At 29.6% G+C, this 24474-nt stretch overlaps 1 protein-coding gene and 1 pseudogene across 2 annotated transcripts; one reads left to right on the top strand and one right to left on the bottom strand.

Annotated features, from left to right (window-relative positions):
* The first annotated feature begins 1951 nt into the window (after nucleotides 1-1951).
* On the top strand, nucleotides 1952-3736 carry LOC111274308 (exocyst complex component EXO70A1-like; annotated as a pseudogene).
* A 1354-nt stretch (nucleotides 3737-5090) lies between these two features.
* On the bottom strand, nucleotides 5091-19398 carry ILP1 (GC-rich sequence DNA-binding factor-like protein). Of its 2 annotated transcripts, XM_022860611.2 has the most exons (6): nucleotides 17998-19398; nucleotides 14731-14898; nucleotides 7235-7914; nucleotides 6710-6989; nucleotides 6247-6536; nucleotides 5091-5686 (listed from the first exon to the last, which is right to left on the bottom strand). In XM_022860611.2, exons 1-6 carry the CDS (start codon nucleotides 19195-19197, stop codon nucleotides 5494-5496), a joined length of 2811 nt encoding a protein of 936 aa, XP_022716346.2. In that variant the 5' UTR covers nucleotides 19198-19398; the 3' UTR covers nucleotides 5091-5493. The 2 variants fall into 2 exon arrangements, with proteins under 2 accessions (XP_022716346.2, XP_022716347.2); XM_022860612.2 differs by lacking the exon at nucleotides 14731-14898.
* Between the last annotated feature and the right edge of the window lie 5076 nt (nucleotides 19399-24474).

The raw sequence follows: 24474 nt of genomic DNA, 5'->3' as shown, positions 1-24474 counted from the left end.
TACTTATAAAATTTTTAATAATTTATAATATGATTTAAAATGAATTATATATTTTTAATTATTATGAGTATACATATCAATGTATCATTTAGAATAAATTATTTAATCTCTTATAATTATAAAGAGGTATTAACTATCATGTGAAATAAATTAAATTATAAAAACAAGTTATTGATTTGTGTATATAAGTTATATTTATGTTATGATTATATTATTAATTTTTTAAATTATATAATGAACTTTAATTATACTAAAATCCAAAATAATAAATTATTAAATAATGAGATATAACTATACTAAAATGATTATTTATGTTTTAGTTATTATATTAATATAAAAAATAATTGCATATTAAATGTGTATTGTAATTAAATATAAAACAATTTTTATATGATTATATTAACTATGTAATTTTGTATTATAATTAAAATTTTAGAATAATTTTTATATATTTATATTAAATTAAAACATATATAAAAACTATTAAATATATCAAATGTGACAAACATGTTTCGCATGTTTTATACTTGTACTTATATGGCACGATTTAATTAAAAATATATTTTGTGTCTTGCACATGTCAAATTTACGTTGATATGGCTAAATGCAAACCACGTTTTTCTAAAACTCATAAGGTCTTTTTTTGTGTAGTTTTGCTATCATGTCATTGAATTGTTTTAAATTTGTTGAATAGAATAAAATCACATATTTTTCATTTATAAAAAGATTAACTCTAATTTAAAGCATATAAACTATAATATTTATATTTATTTTTAAAATATTATTTATTTTTACTTTTTATCTTTTAACAAAAGTATAATAAAATTTGACTCAAATTCGATTAAATAATCTATTTAAATTTAATCTAATTTGATTCTAAATATTAATAAATTAAACTCAAAATGATTCAAACACAAATGATTCAAACCTAAATAATCCGTGTGTCAAACCCGAAATATTCGAACCAAAATGATCCAAACTTAAATTGGTTCAAACAAAAAATGAACCTAACCTAAAATCAAAATGAACCAACTTAAAATGAACCTAATTTTTTAAAGACTCGAATGATCCGAATTAAATTAATCGAACCCAAACCAAGCTCGATCCACCCAATTGATGAGTTTAAAAATGACAATTGGACTATGGTTTTGGATTTTCAAACTTTGTTTAGTCTTGCAAATTAAATAACTAATATATTATTATTTAGTTATTTTAATAAATAATAAATTATTTTAATTTAAAAAGATAGTTAAATCCCTAAAATAAATAAACACTTAATTAAATTATAAGAACTCCCTTGATCGTCTAGAAAAGACAAAATAAAAATAACTTTGAGAACGCTCCTTCCAAATAATCTTGAGGTTTTTTAAAAAATTATAAAAATTTGATGATTATGAAATACACCGGTGAATGTTCATTAAATTGGTTTCGTCAATACAAAACATAATCAATAACTAAATTTCATTATATTTTGAAAGTTTATACATTAATGAATAAAACTTAAAAAAAAAAAAAAACACTTTTACACACCTTAAAACCTTTTTTCAAAATTTTTGAATTTTTTAAAAACAGTGATTCCAGAATTTCAGATTTCGATTTTAACATTTTTAAGGCGGAGAGCTTTGACAATCTTTTGGCTAGTAGGAAGTTACTGAAAACTAGCTTAGAGAATTCAAAAGCTCTTGCCTTTGCTTTAGATGAAATTAGAATAAGATTAGCGGAGGCAAACAAAAAGTTGGTATTTTTGGAAGCTGCTATTAGGCCTAGCCCTTCCAAAAATTGCACATTTGCCGCTATCAGAGATTATACTAGTCCCTTTCTTGACACTGCTATAGCAGTTCTGAAGATCTTGGATTCCATTAGTGAACTTGAGAAGTCACTATTGTCAAGTCCATATTCTGATCGTTCCTCTTACCTTTCAACCATTAGACAGCTAAAGAAACATTAAAATTTCTTACAGCCCATATATTATGGAATGAGCATTGTTGATAGTAAGAAGGTTCCTACCAAACTTGAATTTGATGCACATTTTCCAGTTCTAGAAAATTTAAGAACAGATTTCAACTAGCTTTTCTTAGGAGAAGCTTGCATTGAAATCAAAACCGTGACAAGGGATCTCATCACGAATGTTGTTAATGGCGCTAGTGAGATTTTCTGGGAAGTTCATTCGTGTATAAGTAAAGGTGAAAAGACAAAGTTCTCCCTCGAAAGATAGAGACATTCCAAAGCTGGTAATCTTCATGATTGATTATTGTAATCAGTTGCTTGACGATAATTACAAACCAATCTTGACCCAAGTTTTGAAAATCTTTGAAGGTTGGAAACATGAAAAGGGACTTATTAATTGTTACATCACAATCTCATATTAGGAGATTCTAAAGATCTGGTATGATATATAAGTAGAGATTTAAACTCAAATTTATAAGGTGTTTTTTGTGAAACAAAATTATGAGATTTTTGCAGGACAATATCTTACAAGTTGAGTGCGAGTCTCTACAAATAGTATTAGAGTAATTACCAGTCAAACAAGAACTAAGTACTATACTGTGAGAGTCACTTCTAAAATCTTGTGAGAGCCAAGTGTGATACGGTGGCAATCACCTCTAGAATGATCTTATAATTTTGTATGTTTTGAGTTGGGCTTGTCCAATGTTTAGTGTAATTCGGTAGATTTATGTGCTTTATATTGAGTTTGACAAAAATGTTAAGTTTTAATAGGGGAGTTGATGACATAATAATCCCACATCAAGAGATTTTAAGAATCTACTATAATAAATTGTGAGATTTTCGAATTAAAACGAATAATATCTCGCAGGTTAAATATGCGTTTTCATATTAACAATCAAATGTACAACATAGTTAGAGAAATCGCAGTTAACTTGGATGCTTAGTCAAAAGACTATGAGCAAAGGGCATTGTCCTACATTTCATCGTGAAGAATCATTATCATTTTCATTGCCTGAAACGCATGTCTAGGGAATCTATGGGAAATTCTTGGTTAAGAGTTTATGGATAGTACAAGGAATATTATTCAGCTCTCTATAGGAGAGAAAGACTTAAGGGAAACTCCAGGCTTGTCTAAGCCAATATAATCCTGTTTTATCGTCTTCCGCTGTGGGACTAAGACTATTTGTGATTTTCCCAAGAAAAAGCCAAAGGCATTCAATGAAGCCTTTGAAGACATGTACATGAGCCAGCCAAATTGAGTCATTCTCGATGAAAGCTTGAGAAAAAGATAGCTTTCGTGCCTACTTATAGAAGTTACTTGCAGAAATATAGCCTTCTAGTTGAACACAATGATACTGTAGCTATGAATGTAAAATATATAGAACGAAGCTTGGAAAACATGCTTAGCACTCTCTTTCAGCCAAAGCAAATAAATTACCAAAGCACTGTTGGCTCACACTTCACTAGTAAACAAAGAAACACTGTAACCTTATGTTTTTATCAACATAAGATTAAATTGTCCATTTTTATAAGACAAAAAAAGGAAAAAACATGGCCATTTTTTATCCTTATTCTCTTATTGAGTTCATGTTTGCGGAATGCCATAAGGATTATTGCTATCCATCCGAAACATTTGAAAAATCTAGTTGTTAGAGCAAATCACAATTTTATTGAATGGCAAATAATGTCCGTATGCATAAAATCTTATCACAGTTTGCTCCGCAAAAGAGTTAAGGATTTCATCAAACTCATGTTAATTCCAATTTGTTTGTTTAGTTTTCTAAAGTAAGAAATCAATGTTTTCTTGTCTTTTTAACCTTTTTTTTTTCAAGATTTAATTGAGTTAAAATTTTGTTAATACATTCACAACTTATTATCCTATATTTTGAATGACAGAGATAATGATTGAAAAATATTGATTAAGACATTTTTTTAAAAAAATTTTAAACTTTACAATAATATGACCAAAACAAATTCCTTAGTCAAGATGAGTTTCCAAATAAAACTATTATGATGATAGATCTGAATCTGGAAGGGAAGATTGTAATGTGTGTGGGATTCAGTATCATACTTTTATTATTTTAAAAGCCCAAAAGGCTTTGTTTTTAGCGACCTAAGAGAGCACCATTTTAAATGGTGTAGGGGTTGCTTAAAAGAGTGGAAAAAGTGTGGGTCGAAAACAAGAAAAAAAAAATGCCGGTTTGATCAAGAGGTTAAACAAAAATTAATTTATGATTTAATTGAGTTAAAATTTTATTAATATGTTTATGATTCAGTATTTTACATTTTAAATAATAAAAATTATGATTTAAATTATTTAGAAACAAATCTAAAATGCATTTGTTGAATCATTTATTTTGTAAAATTTTTTTTAATTCTCTCTAATTGTTTAGTTTTAATTTTAATTAAAAAAATTTTTGTATACTCATTATTTGATAATAAAAAATAATAATAATTTTTTTTAATGATTTGTGATTATTTCCCTTTAAATTGAAAGGTTTTTCATGTAAATTTTAATATGATTTACTTTTCATGCATTGGGTATTGATTGTTATTTATTTCTTATGAATTTATTGCAATATATTACTTTTGTATTATTATTTTTGTGTTATTATATTTATTACTTCAAACAATTTTTATTCTGTCAGATTATTCGTCCAAATATCAACTCCAATAATATTCTGACGTGAAAAAAATTCAATGAACAAAATCATAAATCATGATGCATTTTTATTAGTCAATATTTACTACTATCATTTTATCTAACACTGTTAGTCAATGGTATGAAGTAGGTATCAAACAGTATATTATTTTTTATATGTATCAAATCGTGAAAAGTAATATAATTAAAGTATCAATTCCAAATAACGTTCACCAAAAATGCATCATTTCGAAGAAAAACGAGACTGAAAAATAATATGCAAAACAAGTATAAGCTTATACATGAGACTAAAGTGAAGATGCAATTATAAGAAATGTCACCTATAAATACTTGAAAGTCACTAACATTCTAAAATTACTGTCTGAATCATTAGTTAGAATGGAAGGTTAGCAGAATCCGAGATAGACATATCCTATTCCTATCTCATATCATATCATATTAGCAGAAGCAAAAAAAAAGTTCGATTAAGTAGCAACAAAAATGGACCAGAAACACTAAAAAAAGAATTGTATTGCATCCCAAAATTTTACAAGGTTCTTCAAAGAACTCAAAAGGGGTTTCAGTTAGAACTTAGAAGATACTATTGAAGCTAACAGACAGCGCATACTTCCAGGTTTAATATCAGAGGTCTATGCCAAATGGTTAAACAGAAAAGGAGAGAAGAAACTGTATAAAGTGGGGAGTAAAAGCTATGGGGTCAACAGAGGGAGCATCCTAGTTACAGCCCAACTGATGCTAAGAAGAGCCAACCTTAGAATTTAAGTTTCAATAGTGAACTATTGGCATATTATTCAACTACAACAAACACCTTTCTTCATTTCATCAGCATCTGTAACTTGTTTCACTCAGTCAAGTTAATCATATCATACCCGTAACAGCATATTTCATAATGCTTCCTTGAGATGAAACCTCCTTGCTATATCCCATGCACTGTCATATTCGTTTAGCTCAACCAACATTTCCTTCAACCGACGAGCTAGTCCCCCAGTTTCACTTTCAGTCACGCCTGATGCATGCCTTCTCTCCAATGTTTTTCCTAACAACAACACATAATCCACCAGTGGTTGCAACTTGCTTCTGCACATTTTTAAAAAATAATAATAATAACAATCATGAGACTGAGCCAAGGGAAACCTCAGAGTGAGAAGACGTCATTTTTAATGAATTCCAAATATACCAAACCCGTATCCTTGCAGTTTATGTTGTTTAAAAGGCCAAAAAGAAGGAAAACCACTGTTTTATAGTCTAATTATGCATGTATAACTTCTATGATTGAGTTTGAGTTGTGAGTCTGTGTGAGAATTTCAAGAGGCAAACAGTTTTTAAAAGAAATAATGAGCAAAACAATGTTTGTAGCACAAGAAAGGGGGAAGGAAACAAAACAGACGAAGCAAACAATAATCCACAGGGGTAGATGGTTGGGGATGACAGGAGCAGGATGTTAGGAATTTAATCAAATTTGGAGACTATATGGCAGTGCAAAGCATAATTGGACCATGCTTGCTTAAAATTTACTCAGTTTCATTGACACACAGATGGATCATGGTGATTACAGCAGGTGAAGAGAGATGATTCAGGGAACTTAATTCAACCTGATTAACCTTTTTCTATACAGTATTAACAGACACTATTAGTACCTGGAATCTCGTGAGACATTTCTGCCTGCCCACACCCCTGATAAAGAAGCTAAAATACGTTCTGTTCTTGTGACAGCATCATGAACATCTGAAGTAATGCTTCGAACATGGGGTAAAAGTTTTCCATATAAAAGCTCATCAAGAGCAAGCTTCTCTAAAACTGGCAATGCCAGGATTTCCTTCCACAAGCAGATATTTCTCATCAAACGAACAGACATTCCAAACCGATACGCAGCAACTCGAGCAGCATTTGGCACAGCCTTCATCACAAGTGGGCTCCATGTTGGGACCTATGAAATAAATAACAAGAACAGTATCAGTTAACATATCCACAAGGAAACAGATATGACAGACACATACAGGCAGCACAGATGCATTTTGCAGATGTGCACATGCACAAATGAATAAAGATATATAGATAGATACATATATAGAGGGAGAGAGAGTTAAAACACCCCAATACCATAATATCAGAGACAGCATTGCTTAGACGAGTGTGGATAGTAACTAATAATTCTGCTAATGCCTCACTAGAAGCAGGAACATAATCTATAATCAAACTTGTGGCAGAAACAGCATTCTTCGTCTCTTGCGTGCTAAGCATATCCCAGCAATGGGAAATTTCATGATGCAATACTGGAAGTGCAACCTTTTCCACTAGTGCCGGAACGAGGTTAGCATCAGCATCATTGGAGGCGAAATTTCCATCTTCAGGAAAACCATAATTGAATAGCAAATTATGCCTGCAAAAGGGAAAGAATTTCTTAGTATCATTGATAATTGAAATAGATGTAAATAGAAACCTTTAATATGTGTTTGTTCATTCTACCATACACTTCTTTTTGCCACCAGTCACAGTAGAATAAGATAACCAAGCTCATATCCCAAGATTCAAAACATGCTATTTAAGTGAAATTAGCAACAGAACTGAAGTTCCTTTCCTTTTTACCTTGAATGGCTCAATAGAACTCAAGTTAACTATCATTACCATTTCATATCAGAAAAATCTTCATTGGCATGGAGTGGGTCCCACTTAAGAAGCTCTAGTCTTACATATGGAGAGAAGATAGCAGGAATACTTAATGACATGTAAGCATCACGGTAGCTTGAAGAATAATCTTTCTTCCATTTTTCAAACTTCTCTTTAACAACAGAAAGCTGGGAATATTCCTCAGACGCATCACTGAAAATTTCATCTGCTGTCTGAAGCAGCATGTTGCGGTTTGACTGATATGCTGTATTCTCACTATCACTCTCATCAGTGCTTGATTCTCCTTCTATTTTCTGATAGGAACTGTCAATTTCCATGGATGATAATCTCTTAGAATCCCATCGAGCTTTCCTGCATTGACGAGCCTCGGCCCTCCGTTCCATATCCAAACGTTTCTGCCTGTTCACATCTCTACCAAATTCATCTAACTTCACCGGTAAATTCACTTTTCCTCTAATGGCAGCAGCTGCAGCCTGGGATGCATTTGTAGCGACTTCAATAATTGCAGCACTGCTTCCACGTTCACTGAAAACCAACATTGCCGCTTTCACAGCTGCTTCAACCTCCACCATTTCATCATCATTATTTGCAGATCTTCTTTCTAAGACAGCTGATGCACGTTCTTCATTAAGTTTCTGCATGTGCTCTTCAAGTTCCTCTATAAGGGGAGCTTTATGCTGAGTAGAAAACCATAGAAAAAAGTAAGTATAGTTACGCAAATAGAAAAGTAGCCTCAAGAAAACTGAACATCTAACAGCAAGTCATTTAGAAAATTTAACATTCCTAAGACCATGTTGTGGGAAAAAACTTATTTATAGCTGATTGTAACCTTGTCATCTGTATATTTATATTTGTATCTCTAGAATTAAGTATTTGTATCCCTAGATTCCCTAGAATTAAGTATTGGTATCCCTAGAATTAAAGACAGAAAATTAGGATAGACAATCCCTCAATTATAGGATCAATTTTAGGAAGATTTAGTTTCCTAGTTTAATTACTAGTTAGTTGTATATAAACCTAAAGTGGTTGTATAATTCTTAAGAGCAGATTTTCAATATACATTCAGTTTAACTCTTAATTTTCCATACAGTTTTTTTTTTAGTTTTTTCCACATGGTATTAGAGCTTTAAGCTCATCTTGGGAAGCAAATTTTCAGCCTTAATTGCTCACTTCTATTTTAGGCCTTCATCGCCGAACCCAGTTAAGGCCTTCATAGCCATTTATTTTTGCCTTCTTTAGCCTTCATTGCTAAGAGTCATTTCTGGTTATATCTTAAGACTTGTTTCAATTCAAAGAAAGATAACAATGTCAAAAATAACAAAATCTACTATCACTACCACCCGATTTGAAGAAGTGTCAACTAGTAAAACCACTGGAGTACTACAGATGTCTCAGGAACAAGGCGATTTGAAAAAAGAAGAGATTGAGAAGCTCAGAAGCCTATTGAAAACCCTCGAAAAGCCTACTAGGGTATGTTTCTTGGGTAAGGTCTCAAGTTCAAGTAAAGTCTCTAATTCTGATGGATTAAATGTCTCAGTTAAGCCTATTATGAGTTTCTGAGTCATTGACTCAAGAGCCATAGACCATATGACACATTCCTCACAAAAGTTTAATACACATACCCTGTGTCCTAGTAATAAGAAAATTGTTTTGTTGTTACAGATGATTCACTTACTACAGTGACAGGATTAAAAGATATTCAAATTAATCCTTTCTTGGTTCTTAAAAACGTTCTTCATGTTCCTTGATTGTCTACTAATCTAATATCTATTCAAAAACTTACTAGAGACATGAATTACAAAATGACTTCTTATCCCTCTTATTGTGAATTTCAAGACCAAAGTTGAGGAAAAAGGACTTGACTTGCTAAGAAAAAAAATGGACTATACCATCTTGAGACATCAAACAATACAAGTAATATCAAGAATAATTTACCTTTCTCATTTCTTTCTAAAAAATCTCCAAATAAAGACAAAATCTTGCTTTATAATTTTCATCTTGGACATTTTTCTTTTGGAACTTCGAAAAACATGTTTCCTTTTTTGTTCAAAGGATTAAATGTTGAAAATTTTCATTGTGATGTTTGTGAACTTGCAAAGCATAAACGTGTATCTTTTCCAATTGGTAACAAAAGAAGTTCTACCCCTTTTTACTTGATTCATAGTGACATATGATGTCCCTCTACAATTCTTAGTATTTCTGGTGTAAGGTGATTTGTTTCTCTCATAGAGGATTGTACCAAGGTCTCTTGGATATTTTTACTTAAATCCAAATCAGATGTAAATAGTGTGTTTTTAGGCTTCCAAAACATAATCCAAAATCAATTTGGAGTGAAAATCAAGAGATTTAGGTCTGATAATGGAAGAAACTATTTCAACCAGAGTCTATCTACCTATTTTCAAAAAGAGGAGATTATCCACAAGTCATCTTGTGTTAATACTCTACAGCAAAATAAAGTTGCAGAAAGGAAAAACAACCATACTAACCACAACCCGAGCTTTACTTTTTCAAGCAAACGTACCCAAATCCTACTGGGGGGAAGTTGTTCTCATTGCCAAGTTACCTTTAAGGGTTTTGGGATTTAAAACTCCTATCAAACTACTCTCACAATTCTATCCCAACTTTAATACCACAAACAACCTCACACCTAGGATATTTGATTGTACATCATTTGTTTATGTTCACAGTCATAATAGGGGGAAGGTGGATCCTAGAGCAATTAAGTGTATTTTTGTAGGGTATTCATCAACTCAAAAAAGGTATAAGTGTTATCATCCTCCTACCAAAAATTCTCTGTGTCTACAGATGTCACTTTTGAAAAAAGTGAACCATTTTTCACTCAACCTTATCTTCAGGAAGAGACTTCATTCATGGAATATAAGGATAAAAACTTCCTTTTGCTTGACTTGTCATCTTCTTTAACATTTTCATTCGTTAATTCTTCTGAGTCTAAACCTATTTCTTTTGAGTCTAAGTCAAACACTGAATTTGAGTCTGAACTTATTCCAAACACAAAAGATGTGACAAAAGATAATATTGTTCTTGATTCTATGAAAGAATTACATGTGTGCTCAATAAGAAAAGTTCCAACTCCTGAACCGACGCAAGTCCAAAACCTTAATCCTAACTCTAGAAATTAGGTAACTATAGTCTTTGACTCTATTTTCAAAATGAGTATGAATTTCCTAAACTATAACTAGTGATTATGATTTCCCTATTGCCATTAGGAAAGGAATAGGAGAATGTACTAAAAATCCACTATACACAATCTTTAATTTTTGTGTCATTTGAAAAATTCTCACCATCCTACAAAATTTTCCTTGTGAGCCTAAACACTATTTCTATTCCAACTTAAATTATCCAAGATATTATCCAATGAGAAATTAAGGCAAGCCATGAAAATAAAAATGTAGGCCTTAGAGAAAAATAAGACGTGGGAACTAGTAGAGTTGCTTAAAGGAAAAAATCTAGTTAGGTATAAATTGGTTTTCACTGTAAAATACAAGGATGATGGTACAATTAAAACATATAAGCCCAGGTTGGTGGCTAAGGACTACACTCAAACTTATGAGTGGATTATCAGGAAACTTTTGCTCCAATTGCCAAGATGAATACAATTAAGATTTTGTTATCCTTGGTTACAAAATACAATTGGCAGCTTCAACAATTTGATATAAAGAATGCCTTTCTACATGGAGATTTGGAAAAAGAAATATATATATATATATATATAAAGGTTCCACCGGGATTTGGAGCTCATCTAGAAGCAAACAAAGTATGCAAGCTAAAAAAGGCATTATATGGCCTTAAACAATCTCTTAGGGTTTGGTTCGGGAGATTTGTCAAAGGGATGCTAGCAATGGGATATAAGCAAAGTAAGGGAGATTACACACTGTTTATCAAGCACTAAGATTCAGGGAGAGTCACAATTCTATTAATATATGTTGATGATATAATTGTAACCAGAGATGATGAAAAAGACAGAGAATCTCTAAAACAATGTTTTGCTAAAGAATTTGAGATAAAAAAGCTAAGGAGTTTGAAATACTTCCTAAGAATTGAAGTAGCTCACTCACAGTATAGTATTTTCATCTCACAATAGAAATATGTCATGGATCTTTTGAAGGAAACTGGGAAGCTCGCATGTAAACCTGCAAATACCCTTATAAATCCTAATCATAAACTTGAAGAAGCTCATGAAGATGCTACTGTAGATAGACAGATGTACTAGAGATTAGTTGGAAGACTCATTTATCTCACATACTAGACCTAATATAACATTTGCTGTGAGTATGATAAGTCAATTTATGCATAGTTCTAAAAAAGTGCACCTACAGGGTACCTACCATCTATTACACTTGGAAGGCCAATCCTGAGAGAGGCAACTTGTTCAAAAGAAATTCAGAGCTGGTTCTAGAGGCATATACAGATGTGGATTATCTAGGTTCGCTAACTAATAGAAGATCAATGCAGGCTACTGCATTTTCCTAAGTGGTACTCTTGTGACTTGGAGGGGTAAAAAACAAAATGTAGGGACAAGATCAAGTATTGAAACAGAGTTTAGAGTAATGGCTCAAGAAATTTGTGAATTACTATGATTAAAGATTATCCTAGAAGACTTGAAGATTAAGTGGGATGGATCAATGAGATTCTACTGTGATAACAAATCTGCAATAAGCTTTGCCCACAATCCCATGCAACATGACAGAACAAAACACATTGAAGTAGACAAGCACTTCATAAAGGAGAAACTAGATAGTGTGTTGATTTGAACATCGTATATATCAACCAAGGGTCAATTTGCAAATTTGTTGACTAAAGGTCTCAACAATGCAACATTTCAAGAAATTATTTCCAAGCTGAAATGGAAAATACTTATTCACCAACTTGAGGTAGAGTGTGAGAAAACACTTATTTATAACTGGTTATAATCTTGTAATCTGTATATTTATATTTGTATATCTAGAATTAAGTATTTGTATCCTTAAAATTAAAGACAAAAAATTAGAATAGACAATCCCTCAATTATAGAATCAATTTTAGGAAGCTTTAATTTCCTAATTTACCTACTAGTTAGTTGTATATAAACCAAAGATACTTGTGTAATTTTTAAGAGCAGTTTTTCAATATACATTTAGTTTTACTCTTAGTTTTCACACAATTTTATTTTTTAGTTTTTTCCACACATGTTAACATACAAAAATCAAACAGCATGTAGGGTGCCAACCAAGGATTTAAATTGTGGTCACAAACATTTTTTATTGTGTAGAGTTTATCGCAATTGCGAACATAATAGATATTTTTGCAATCGTTGCAGTCCTCATGATAGTAAATTTTTTTCAAATTTGCACAACTTGTTATAAAACATAGTAATTATAATTATAATCATAAAAATTATTTTTTTATGATTTTTAAAGTAGTTAATGACACCTTATATTATTTTATTTATATAAAAAAATTATTTACAAGTTTTTGATAATATAGTAAAATATTCACATTTAGAAAACTAGCAACTTACAAATATCAAAACAATAAAATCATTAATAAAATCCAAATAAAAATAAAAATCAGAATTAATATATTAATCATTTAATATTTTATTTGTTGTCTAAATTATAATATAATATCCCTTTCAAATTTACATTAAATTTATTTATCTCAAATTTCTCAATCTAAATCAAAATTAATTCCCAAAACATTTCAATTCTAATAAATTATTTCTACTCTAAAATTGTTCCCCTAAATTAAAAAAAAAAAGAAAAAAAAAACTAATCTTTGATTGGTCAAGCATTGACTGAACCTAATGCCCACTAAACTCCCCATTGTACTCAAATATTTCTCTCAATTAAAAGAGCAAATGAACCTTATTCCCCTACATCCTCCAAAAGTCTCGTTTGACTCAAATTTCTTTATGTTTTTCTCTCAACCTCTGTTTCCTATAATTCCTGCAAACCATCCACCAGCCATGGTAGCCAACTGGCCTCCAAGCTTCCAACCCCCTCCAACTTTCCATCCAATCCATGCCATGGCTCATCTGATTTTTTCTTCCATCCAACCACCACAGCCCCAAACGCCAAACTCAGGCCCATGGAGTGCTAACGGATGGGCTTTTAAAAGTTTAGTTTGAAGCAAAATCTCTCCAAGATCTAAATTCTAAGTCTTATACTACAAAAATTTGCAGAAACTTAAACAAGCAAGAATAGGTACTTTTAAGTTTTTTATTATTACTTGATTTCAAGAATTTATTTCTTGATCTTTGATTGAGGCTGGTTTTTTTACTGAGTTGTTGTAAATCTAGGATTTCTTTTCTGTGTTTGGAGTTTTGCTTTGTTAATCTTTAATGCTTGATAATGAAAAAAATTTTTTTTCTTATATTCAATTCTGAAAAAAAAAAGGGGAATAGCGCTGATTTTGTCCCACTATTGCTATTATTCACTGATATAGCCTTTTTTTGCAGCCGCAATGAATTGCTAGACACATGAATTTTCTTCACATCCAATATTGGTTGAATAGAGGTGGCGAAAGGTCTCAATTCGGGGAAATAGCTGCTGCAATTCCGCTATTGCTCCGCCATTTGAATATAAGGTGCCAACCAAAGTGCTCAATGGGTCCACAAAATCTTCTGCTTTTTCCAAATACATCAATGTTGAACATGTGAATTGATGGAAATTGAAATTAAAAAAAAAAAAATTTGAAAACCAATTAATGACACAAGAATGGAAAAAGTTGATTGATGAATTAAATTATTTACTTTTAATACTTTGTTATACTTTTATGTGCTTTCTTGTAATTTCAAGTTTTTGGCTTATTTTAGGTTATATTTGATATTTTGCATTTATGTTAAGTACTTTTTGCTAATTATGTTTCACAGCTGTTGATAACCGAGAAATTGAGATTTGTAACTTGAGTATTTACATTAAAGTTTTGTGATTTTGACAAAAGAAAGTTCAGATTACTTATATGGTGTTTATTTGAGATCACTGGTGCTATATGGACAAATCTTGTGTACCGGTGTGTGTGTGTGTGTGTGTGTATGTGTGTTGTGTGTGTGTCTATAAGTACAAATGGGTTAAAACATTAAAATGTAAAAGGACATTAAATTTTATTATATCTTTAAATCATTCTTTCTCAATTTTACATATAATAGAAAAAGGTTATACATAGAATTAATATCTAGTTAGCAATTGAGATTGATATGAATTCAATAAAAATGCATTTACAATTCATTATATATACTTATAATTTCAGTTTAAGTATTTTCTAATTTTGTTATTATTAAAATTTTTTTGTTAATAGGAGTTATTATTAAATATCAAATCACTTATAATTTTCAAAAATAAAAAAATAAAACTTGTTTAAAATTCAAAATACACACACTCACAGTAACACACATGCACACAGAGATATAACTATAAGATCCAGAACAGATATCTAAAGTAAGGAGGATATTGGCACACAGAAAAAATAGGTCATAGAATTAGATAAAGGCGTACCTGCAAAAATTCACATATAACAGAAACAAAATCACGAAGCTTTTGCATAAAGATGAACTTCTCACCGGCAGCAGATAAAGATTTTTCAAGTGCTGTGATATTAAAAAGCGAGGCTGACAAATTTTCATCAGCCTTAGTCAATGATGAAGTGGTTCTGGCATGAGATTCCTGGTAAGGGAAAAAAAGTGATTAAGTAAAGTAATTCATACATTTTTAATCAATTTACAAGGAACACTGTTTGTTGATATAAATGGTGTTCGGCCTAGGTCATGAAAGAGCTTTTCCAAGCAAGGTGTTTGGCTCTCAGAATTTTAAAAATTTTAGCTTATGCATGAAGGACAATTGAGCTTTTAGACAAATCCATTAATCGAAGCTTCTCCAAAAAAATGCTAATGTATACTAACAAATATTTAATGATTATACTATTCACATTCATCTTTTTATTTAGTCCAATATTTCTACTGATTTTACTTTTTATTTCTAATTAACAAAATATCTCTTTATTTTATTTATTTCTTTCGTATAAAAACTTGTGATTTAGTTTAATAAAGTCGAGTTGATGTAGGATAAGTAATTCACACTAATTCATTCATCAAAAAGCCTCCTAAAACTATTACAACTTAGGTATTTATAACTGAACCTAAACCTTAATATAAACGTAAAGTACCAATTATAACCCTAAAGCCCTAATTTTTAGAAAAGAAGTAAAATACCAATAAATATAAAATAACCTAAATGATCTAAAATAGCCTAAATAAATAAAGATTATGATCAAACTCATAAAATATAAAATAAGTCCTAAATAACACAATCAATTGTCTAGCATATATCCATTCTCCATCTTGAGTATTTTATTTCTTCATCTATTAAAAATAGGCAAAAATACTACTATCAAATAGTTTTCAATATTCTACTGCACTTAAAGGTTAAGTTTGCAAAACCCATTTTAACTTCTCTCCAAAAAAATTTTAGAATAGCTTTACTCGAACAACATTCTTTCCAATTGGGCCAAAACAAGCCCTAATGCCAAAAAAGAGCTTCAGACTAAGGAAAACCTTTATTAGCATTCATATGAAAATTTAGATATCCTATCATCATTGATCACCCCATATCCAAAAAAAATTAAATACTTGAAGGATATCTTACAATCTATTGCAGCAATCCAATGACAGGCAAAAGAATGTATTTGAGTTCCCAAGAATGAGAAATTACAATGTTTACATGTATCTACAGTCTATGCAGTTGGCTACATCTAGAGTTCTCCTATTAGTTAAGAGAAAATTCTTGAGCTTATGTTGACACACATCTCTTAACTCTTAAGCATTTAGAGAGTCTAATCCTTATTGGCTCCACTGCCCAAATAATCTTTTATCTAGCCAGTTCAGGCTGCAATTAGGAGTCACCTGAACTCTTACATCTCATCCGATCAGTTTACTATGATTACATCATTTACTCAAAAGTACAAAACTGTAAATAAATTACAAGTTAAAAAAGCAAAGGAATGAATGAAGAATTAAAACCATCAGCTGGATCAAGGAGCAAGAAAAAGCTTCTCACACTATTCATTTGAAAAGGATTGAAAAAAGAGCTCCAGTATTTTTTTTTTAAAGGGTCTGTAAGGAACATTTAGAAAAGAAGAGATGAGGACTGAAGGGAAAGATATATGGTTAAAACTTCCAAGGGCATCTTCGAAATAGCTTCAAATTTTGGTTTTTCTTTTAATTAAAAAAAAAAAACTAAACTAATTTTGTAGCAAGAAAGAGCAAGAATAAATCTGCTTATAAGTGGGTTCTAAAACAACATTCAATTTCCTTGATTCATTCATTACACAAATCTGTCATGCATTCTAACCAACTATACAAGCAAAAGCTTGGACTTCTCACAAATGATCAACAGACATAGGAATTTTGACTATTAAAACTCAACTAATGACCTTGAGAAAACCTGAAACTTAAATTGAGCTAAAATATATCCCTAGAGAGTAACGACCAAAATTTAGGCCAGTTGACAAGAATAAGATTAGGAAAAAGTACCTCAAAAAGTAAGTTATAACTAAATAAACTAAAAAAGTTTTGGATGATGACACAAACAACCAAACAAAACAACTGACCATTTGACTAAAAAGGCATCCTTGTAATGATAAAATTCATGGTTTTAGATATAATCCTGCATATTGGACTTTCCTCTTACACTATGTAGCATGATGGTCATTTCATACTCATTATGCATGCTGCAGATTTAAAGTTAAAACTTGAAACTTCATGAGTATAATGAGCTCGTTACGTAATTATGCGGTTGTAGAAAACCCATCAAGAACTTGATGCAAAAGTTGGAGCTTGGAGCCCTTCCGTTCTAATCTTGATTGTCATTCAAATCTCATTTTGGGATCAAAAAGCTATTTATGAGTTTTACACATCTCATTATCATCCAAATCCCATATTGTTTCATGGAAAATAATATATACCAGTCCTTAGATGCTATCAGTCATAAGCAGTGCAAGGCTCTATGTGAACACCATAATAACAACACTCGGGAAGAAATTGCTTTGGAACTCAAATATACTACACCATCAAATCTTGCAAACTCATTCAAACTCTCAAGCTAGCAAAAGTAAAATATGTCAAACACACATTTACTTAATGCGAAATCACAAAGAAACATGGCAGCAGCAATTCCTCAGACAATCTCCACACTAAATCAATTACCAAAAGTCATTCAAATCCTCAAAACTCTAATGACTGGCGTTTCACAAATAATAACAGACATCTAGCAAAACTTTTGATTCAAACCTATTAAGGAAACCAACATCATGGCACAGCTTTTCCATTGGCTTGCCCCTCCGCCTCAACTTCTAAATGACTAAAGATTGGAAAACAAAACTAAAACCATAGAAGTTATAGTTTCTAGAAGCCTTCCAGCTTTAGAAAACTTCCAAAATATCAAGACAATTAATCTGTTTTACCAAGACAATAACATAACACACTTATGTAAAATGAAATGCCTGGAAAATTGACTCCTCATTTCTGTAACTATACTTACCATGTTCTTCCAACTTCCAGTTAGCTTAGCCCTCGGATTTAGATTAAGGTATTATTACTTCTCATAGAAACTGTTCGCAACAACAAAATGAAAATAAACCAACTTATATCCTACTCCTAGGTAATAAAAAAGAATATCCAATATAAAGACCATAAAGTACCACCAACTAAATCAATTTGATTTCTATTTCATACTCTCTAAAGATACAAGTAGAGAACATAGGGTTACCTTAAGCCTCCTAACATTCTCTTGTAAAGCTTTCTTAGCAATCTCAGCTTGTTGAGATATTGACGTAACATCTAAACCTTGAGAAGCCCCAGTTGCTCCAAGCATGCTTGAAGGAGGAGCTGGTGACACGCTAGGCATCATCAATCCGTATGAAGCCATTGTGGAATATCCAAACCCTTTCTGGTGTTGCTGCTGCATATCATGAACCATAGCAACGCCGGCTCTATTATTACTGCTACTACTACTAACAACCCGATTAGAACCATCATCCAACCTCTTTCCTAATCCTTTCCGAAATTGCTCTTCTTCCCACATCTTCTCCTCCTCATCATCATTATCCTCATCATGAATCCCATCTTTTCTTGAAACTACACCCATTGCTCTCTCTTCAACAACCTCAAACACACCCTTTTTCCCACTTTCACCAAACAATCCCCCTCGAAACTCTGGTTCCTCCTCATCACTTAACTCTTCTTCCACTCCTCCAACATGATTGCTCCCAGTATCCAATGATATATAATCAGGAGCAGGCCTTGCAAAAGACTTCCGAACGCGGTCCTTCTTCGCTTTGATAGCATCAATAGTTGCCTGGTCCATAAAAGCCGAAGAACCCAGATCCACCCCTTTACCAATCGCCATCGTTGCCAACCTAGACTCTGCGTCGTCTTTATCAAGTTTCTCTAGAGAGTCATTATCTGGCTCGGAGTTTAAATTTTGGGATTGGGGTTTGAGAAGGCCTTTAAGGACAATTTTAGGCTCAGATGAAAGAGAGGAAGCGCGTGAGGACGGGGCGGCCAGGGTGCGCGTGTTCTTTTGGAGCTCAAGTAATGTTTCTTTGGTGTAAGTCCCAGCTTGGGGTTGGACATTGGAAGGTAAAGGAGAAGGTTTTTTCCGGTCTTTCGTGGAGGTAATCTTGTGAGAAGATGAGGGTTTGGAAAGACGAGAGGAAGAAAACGGTTTTTCTCTTTCCTTATCTCTGTTTCTATTCGAGGAGGGTTTGGTTGTTTCTTCATCATTTTCGTCGTCGGCGAAACTTAGGAGTTTCGGGGGTTTCTTTGAGGCGGGTTTTGAAGAAGAGGGGTTTTTTGTAACGGTGGCGGCGGTCGGGGTATTGTTATCATCGTTTCCATTGCCATCGTCGTCGACCTCATCCGCACGGCGGCGGAAGTTTCTGGCTCTGGTGGCGCTGCTCATGGTCATATGTGGACGGGAAACTGAAATGGAAATCGCTCGAAACCGGTAAAGATAGAATAAGAGGGTTTATCTCTCTCAAAGGTACTGCATAAAAAACCACGAATAGGAGACCATGCGGAGGAAAGAGAGGGAGCGGTAACGGAGCTCGATCAGAATCAACAAGTTATGGTTAACAAAACAAGGGGAAAATTACAACAACTCATTCCTGAAATTTGAACCCTCATCTAATTTTCTTAATGTACACTTTTTTTTTTCATATTTATTTATCATATTTCTTAAAAAAAATTATCTAATAAAAAATAAATAAAATAATAAAATAAATGATAATGAAATGCAAATATTTTAAGAGTTTATATTTGACGAAATGTTAGTGTATAAATTTTATATATTATTAATAAATCAAATAATTATATATTATTAATTAATAAATATCAATTCTTAAAATAATTATACAAAATTTTAATTTAAAAAAAAATTTACTCATTAATGAGATAACATCATTTAATTTATTTCACAAATAAAGTGATATTATCTTATGTATTGTCAATGTATAAATTTATTAACAATATATAAAATTTATATACTAACAGTATATCAAATATAAACCTATGTTTTAATTAATTTTTTTCTTGTAAAATTAATCCAATAAAAATATCAAAGAATGAGAAAAGGGATAAGGGATAAAAAAATACAAAAAAACAATAGGAAAAGACTTCATAAAGTTATCAAATAAAATATTTTATTAATATAATACATATATATGTATAAACTAAATAAAAAATAAAATATATATCGAAATGAATTCGGACAAATCACTGCAAATGCAGTGTCAACTTGATTTTTTTTAAAAAAAAAGTTTGATTTGTCTCAACTCATTCTCAATTTAAAATATCATCCTTCACCTAATTGAGATAGATCAAAATTTGTCAGATGTGGATCGTTTTGGTATTTTTATAATTGGCACATTTGCTAGTAAATTTATCTAATTAAGAATATAAAAATAAAATAGATAAAAACCCAAATGAGATGATATGTGGACACATTCATTGGTTTCTTTTTCATAAAATAACTTTAATTAAAAAGATAAAAAAAATAAAAAAAGAAAAACTCGTTGGGTATTACATAGACATCCCAATTAAGTTAGGACTTATCATATGCAAATTATTTTATCATTTCTATCCATAAGCTCCTTTAGTCATTAAATTTATCTAATTTTAAAAGCTAAATGGAAAAAAAAAAAAAGCAAATATAGGTGCCATGCGAGCACATATATATTTTTAACAAAATTTATCTAAATTTAAAAAGATGTTAAAACAAAAATATAAAAAAAATTGAAACATAAGATTATATGTCTAGATATTGAATAAAAATCATACAAAAATTAAAAATTAGTCAAATTTATATAATAAATGTATAGATGGATTACATCTTAATTACATGTTAATATACTATTTTTATTAAATTATGAATTAAATAATAACTTTATTAAGATAATACATATATAAATATATAATTAAAAATTTAATTTAATTTATATAATCAAGACAAGATGAAACACCATAAACCTGCATTAATTTGATTTTAATTTTTTTTTAAAAAAAAATTTGATTTGATCCCAAACAAAAAAACACACCTATCTGATTCGAATGAATGAAACCCATCAGATAGAGATTGTTTTATTATCCATACTTTCATCGATATTTTTCTTTAAAAATTTATTAATTGATTGCTTTTTTTGTAAATTATCACTAATTTTTTTTTAAATACCTAAAAAGGTTAAAAAAAAAAAAAGGGTAATGTGTATACATACAATTACCTTTTTTTTTTTAATTATCTAACTAAAAATTAAAGAAAGAAAAAAAGTTAAAAAAGATGAAAAAACAAAAAAAAAAAAAGTCAAATTGCTACGTGACATTAATAATGATAAGTTTTCCTTACAAAATTTATATTGTAGATTAATATTTTTATTTTACTTTTATTTCTCTTTTATATTTAATAATTTTTTTGTCATATTTTTTATAGGTCAATTTGATATTATCGATTAAAAATATCATTATCTAAATTCTTTTTTTATACTCTAAAACTAAAAAAAATTAGAAAAAATACAAAAAAAAATCTAGATGCCATGTTTACTTTTTTGTTAATATATTTTTTTATAAAATTATTTAATTATAAAAAAGTACAAATAATGAAAAAATATTTTTAATTAATAATATAAAATTGCCCCTACAAATAAAAATAAAAAATATTTAAAATATTTATTAAATAGAAAAAAGAGGAAAAGAAAAAAAGATAAAAAAAAATAAGAAACTTAAGTTGGCATATAATATCAGAAATGATAAGTTTTTTTTTTCTTTTGAAAAATCTATGTCATGAATTTAGAAAAACTAAAAAAAAAAAAAAAGAAAGGAAGAAAAAAATCAAATTTGAATGCAACTCAATATCTCCATTAATATCTATTTAAAAGAAATTATCAAATTAATAAAAGAAAGAGTAACAAAAAAAATATTTTAATAATAATATTGAATGGACCCAACATTAAAATATTTAAAATATTTAAAATATTTAAAAATTATTTACTAAATAAAAAATAAGAAATATAAATAGAAAAAAATATAGAAAAAATTAGTTGTCTTAACATGTGAGATATCCTTGGTATAAAATCAGTCTCTTTAAAAATGAAGTCTAAAAAATTTATTTATTAAATATATAAAAAAAAGAGCAAAATTTAAAAATTGAAAAACAAACAAACACGTGAAAAAAACACTTGATATCAAATAGGTTTAATACAAAAATAAAATAAAATATTCAAAAATTTTTATGAAAAAAAAAGAAAAATAAGAAAAAATTAATATAAAGTGGGTTTTATAAAATAAAATTTCTTATTAAATATTAAAAAACACATGGCACCTAAGCTAAAAATTAAAAAAGAAAAAAGAAAAGAAGGTTGGTCCTATGAACAAAGAGTGAACTTACAAAAAAATATTTAAAAAATAAACTCGCTAAAAATTAAAAAAAGTATGAAGTATTTTTTTAAAAAATAAAAATAAACACGTGTTAATAAACCAAAACAAAATGAAGGGTTGACACATGGCAACAATGTTGCCCATATAATTGCAGGATTTATATTATGAATTTGCTTTAAAAATTCATTTATTGAGTGGTTTAATTTTATTATTAAATTTTTTATTAGTAGTGTAAATATCCTCATACTTCTAATTTTTGTGTAAATTTACTTTTATCATTTTTTTGATAAATACTATTATGATATTTTTAATTTTAAAACAAAACATAATATTGATAAATATTTGTTTAAAAAAATAAATTTGAAAATCACACGATTGATGAAAAAAATAGCTCTTAAAGGTTAAATGTAAAATTATATAATTTGAGCTCTATATCAGTTGACAATTGCCATTTAATTAATTTATATAAACGCTTATCTTTTCCAAATAATTTGGTTTGAAGATTTGAGTACAAGATTAGAAAGAATCAAATTCAAAACTTTGTCTAAGATAAACCTAGGCTCTATTTATCCACATATTCTATTTGTATTATATTATATCATCATCTTAAACTTAATGCAAATATAAATTTTATGAATAGTTTGAATGTTTCATGTTGTTATGTATGCATGCCTCTAAAAAGATAGGTTAAAGGATTAAAAAAATTATTGAACAAAAATTCAATAACCATTTAAGTCTTTATCATTTTATTACAATCAATTATGCATTTAAACATATATTTTCACCAATCTAATGCTTATTATATAAAAATTGGTTAACCTTCAACTCCCATTTTCATCTAATCAAGTGTTCAATTGAAGTGAAAATAGATGTTTAAGGGTTCGATTAAGTGAAAATAAATGTTTAAGGGTTCAAATGAGTTGAAAATAGAAAATCCAAAGTTTGATTGATTCTAATGAAATATTAGGGGCTTAAATGATTATTGGATTTTTATTTAAAGGTGTTGTTACTTTTTTGCCAAAAAATACAACTGAGCTAACAACCTTAGTGGTCCATTAAACATTAAAAAAAATACATAATTCAAAGATACAGTTTACAACATTCATAGGAAGAGTAAATAACTAAAACATAAAAAATAAAGCATGGAAATAAATTTAATATATGTAAGTTTAAAATACTAAAAAAACTTTTGAACTATTCCATGTTTTTTAAAAAAGCCTTTTAACTTTTATTGTACTTAAATAAGTTTTTATCCTTTGGTTTGTATCCATATAAGCCTTAACTTCAAAATTTATATTAAAAGATTATTTAGGTACAAATTAAATGTTAAAAACTAATTTGGATACAAATTAAATGTTAAGAGCCTATTTAGGTATAAATTGAAGGTTAATGACTTATTTGCATTTAATAAAAGTATAGGGGTTTATCTAAATAATGTGATAAGTTAAGGGTTTTTTTGTTATTTTAATCTATATACGATCCTCTATCACAAGATCAATCCTTATGTGGTTTTTTACCCACAAATCAACTCACACTTTCAAAGGATCGATCTTTTGTAAAATAGAATGCTCCCATCAATTTTGAAACATGAAATGACCAATTTTTTCATCAAAAAGATTAATCCCTTGGTTTTTAACATTTAAAATTTTAAAATTTGAAGCAAAATATCAATCTCTTGAAACAAATGATCAATCAACTTGCATAGATCAATTTTAAATTAGCTTGAAATTAAAGGTTGCAATAGCTATTTCTCACTCTTAATCATTCACAATGGTTAGAAATCATATCCCACTATAAAAAGAAGCCTTCATCACCTTTTAAGAGTAAGATACACCATTCCAAAGATTTGAAAGTTGATATTTTTCATTTTAAGAATGTTCTAGGTGTTCTTAAGCTTCTAGACTTATTCTTTGTATTCATTTGTGATCTTTTCATTGAATTATATCTTCAATATTGTACCATGTTAACTTAAACATAGCCTTGCAATCTAATAAGGGTGATTTAAATTGAAATTAAAGTATAATAAACTTGAAATTAAATAGAGGATAAAGGATAAATAATGCAAACACGACCATTTATAGAGGTCCTTCCTTAAAGAGTTACATCATTTCCCTTAACCTTCCTTGCCAACGAACCTAATCCACTGATTTTTTAGAGTAAAATAAATTACCGGTTACTTTACTATGGTCATGATTTTAAAATAGTCACCTAATTATTTCGATTTAATCACTAAAGTTTGAGTAAGTGTTTTTGTCACTAAACCATTAATCTTTAATTGCATGGTAATATGGCAATACCATGTCAATTGTTAAGTGCT

The sequence above is a fragment of the Durio zibethinus genome, chromosome 26, assembly GCF_047325235.1.
Source record: "Durio zibethinus cultivar Kanyao isolate XHJ-2024 chromosome 26, ASM4732523v1, whole genome shotgun sequence".
NCBI lineage: Eukaryota > Viridiplantae > Streptophyta > Magnoliopsida > Malvales > Malvaceae > Durio > Durio zibethinus.
Note: the sequence above shows the minus strand (reverse complement) of the source record. Positions and strands in the feature narration are given on the sequence as shown.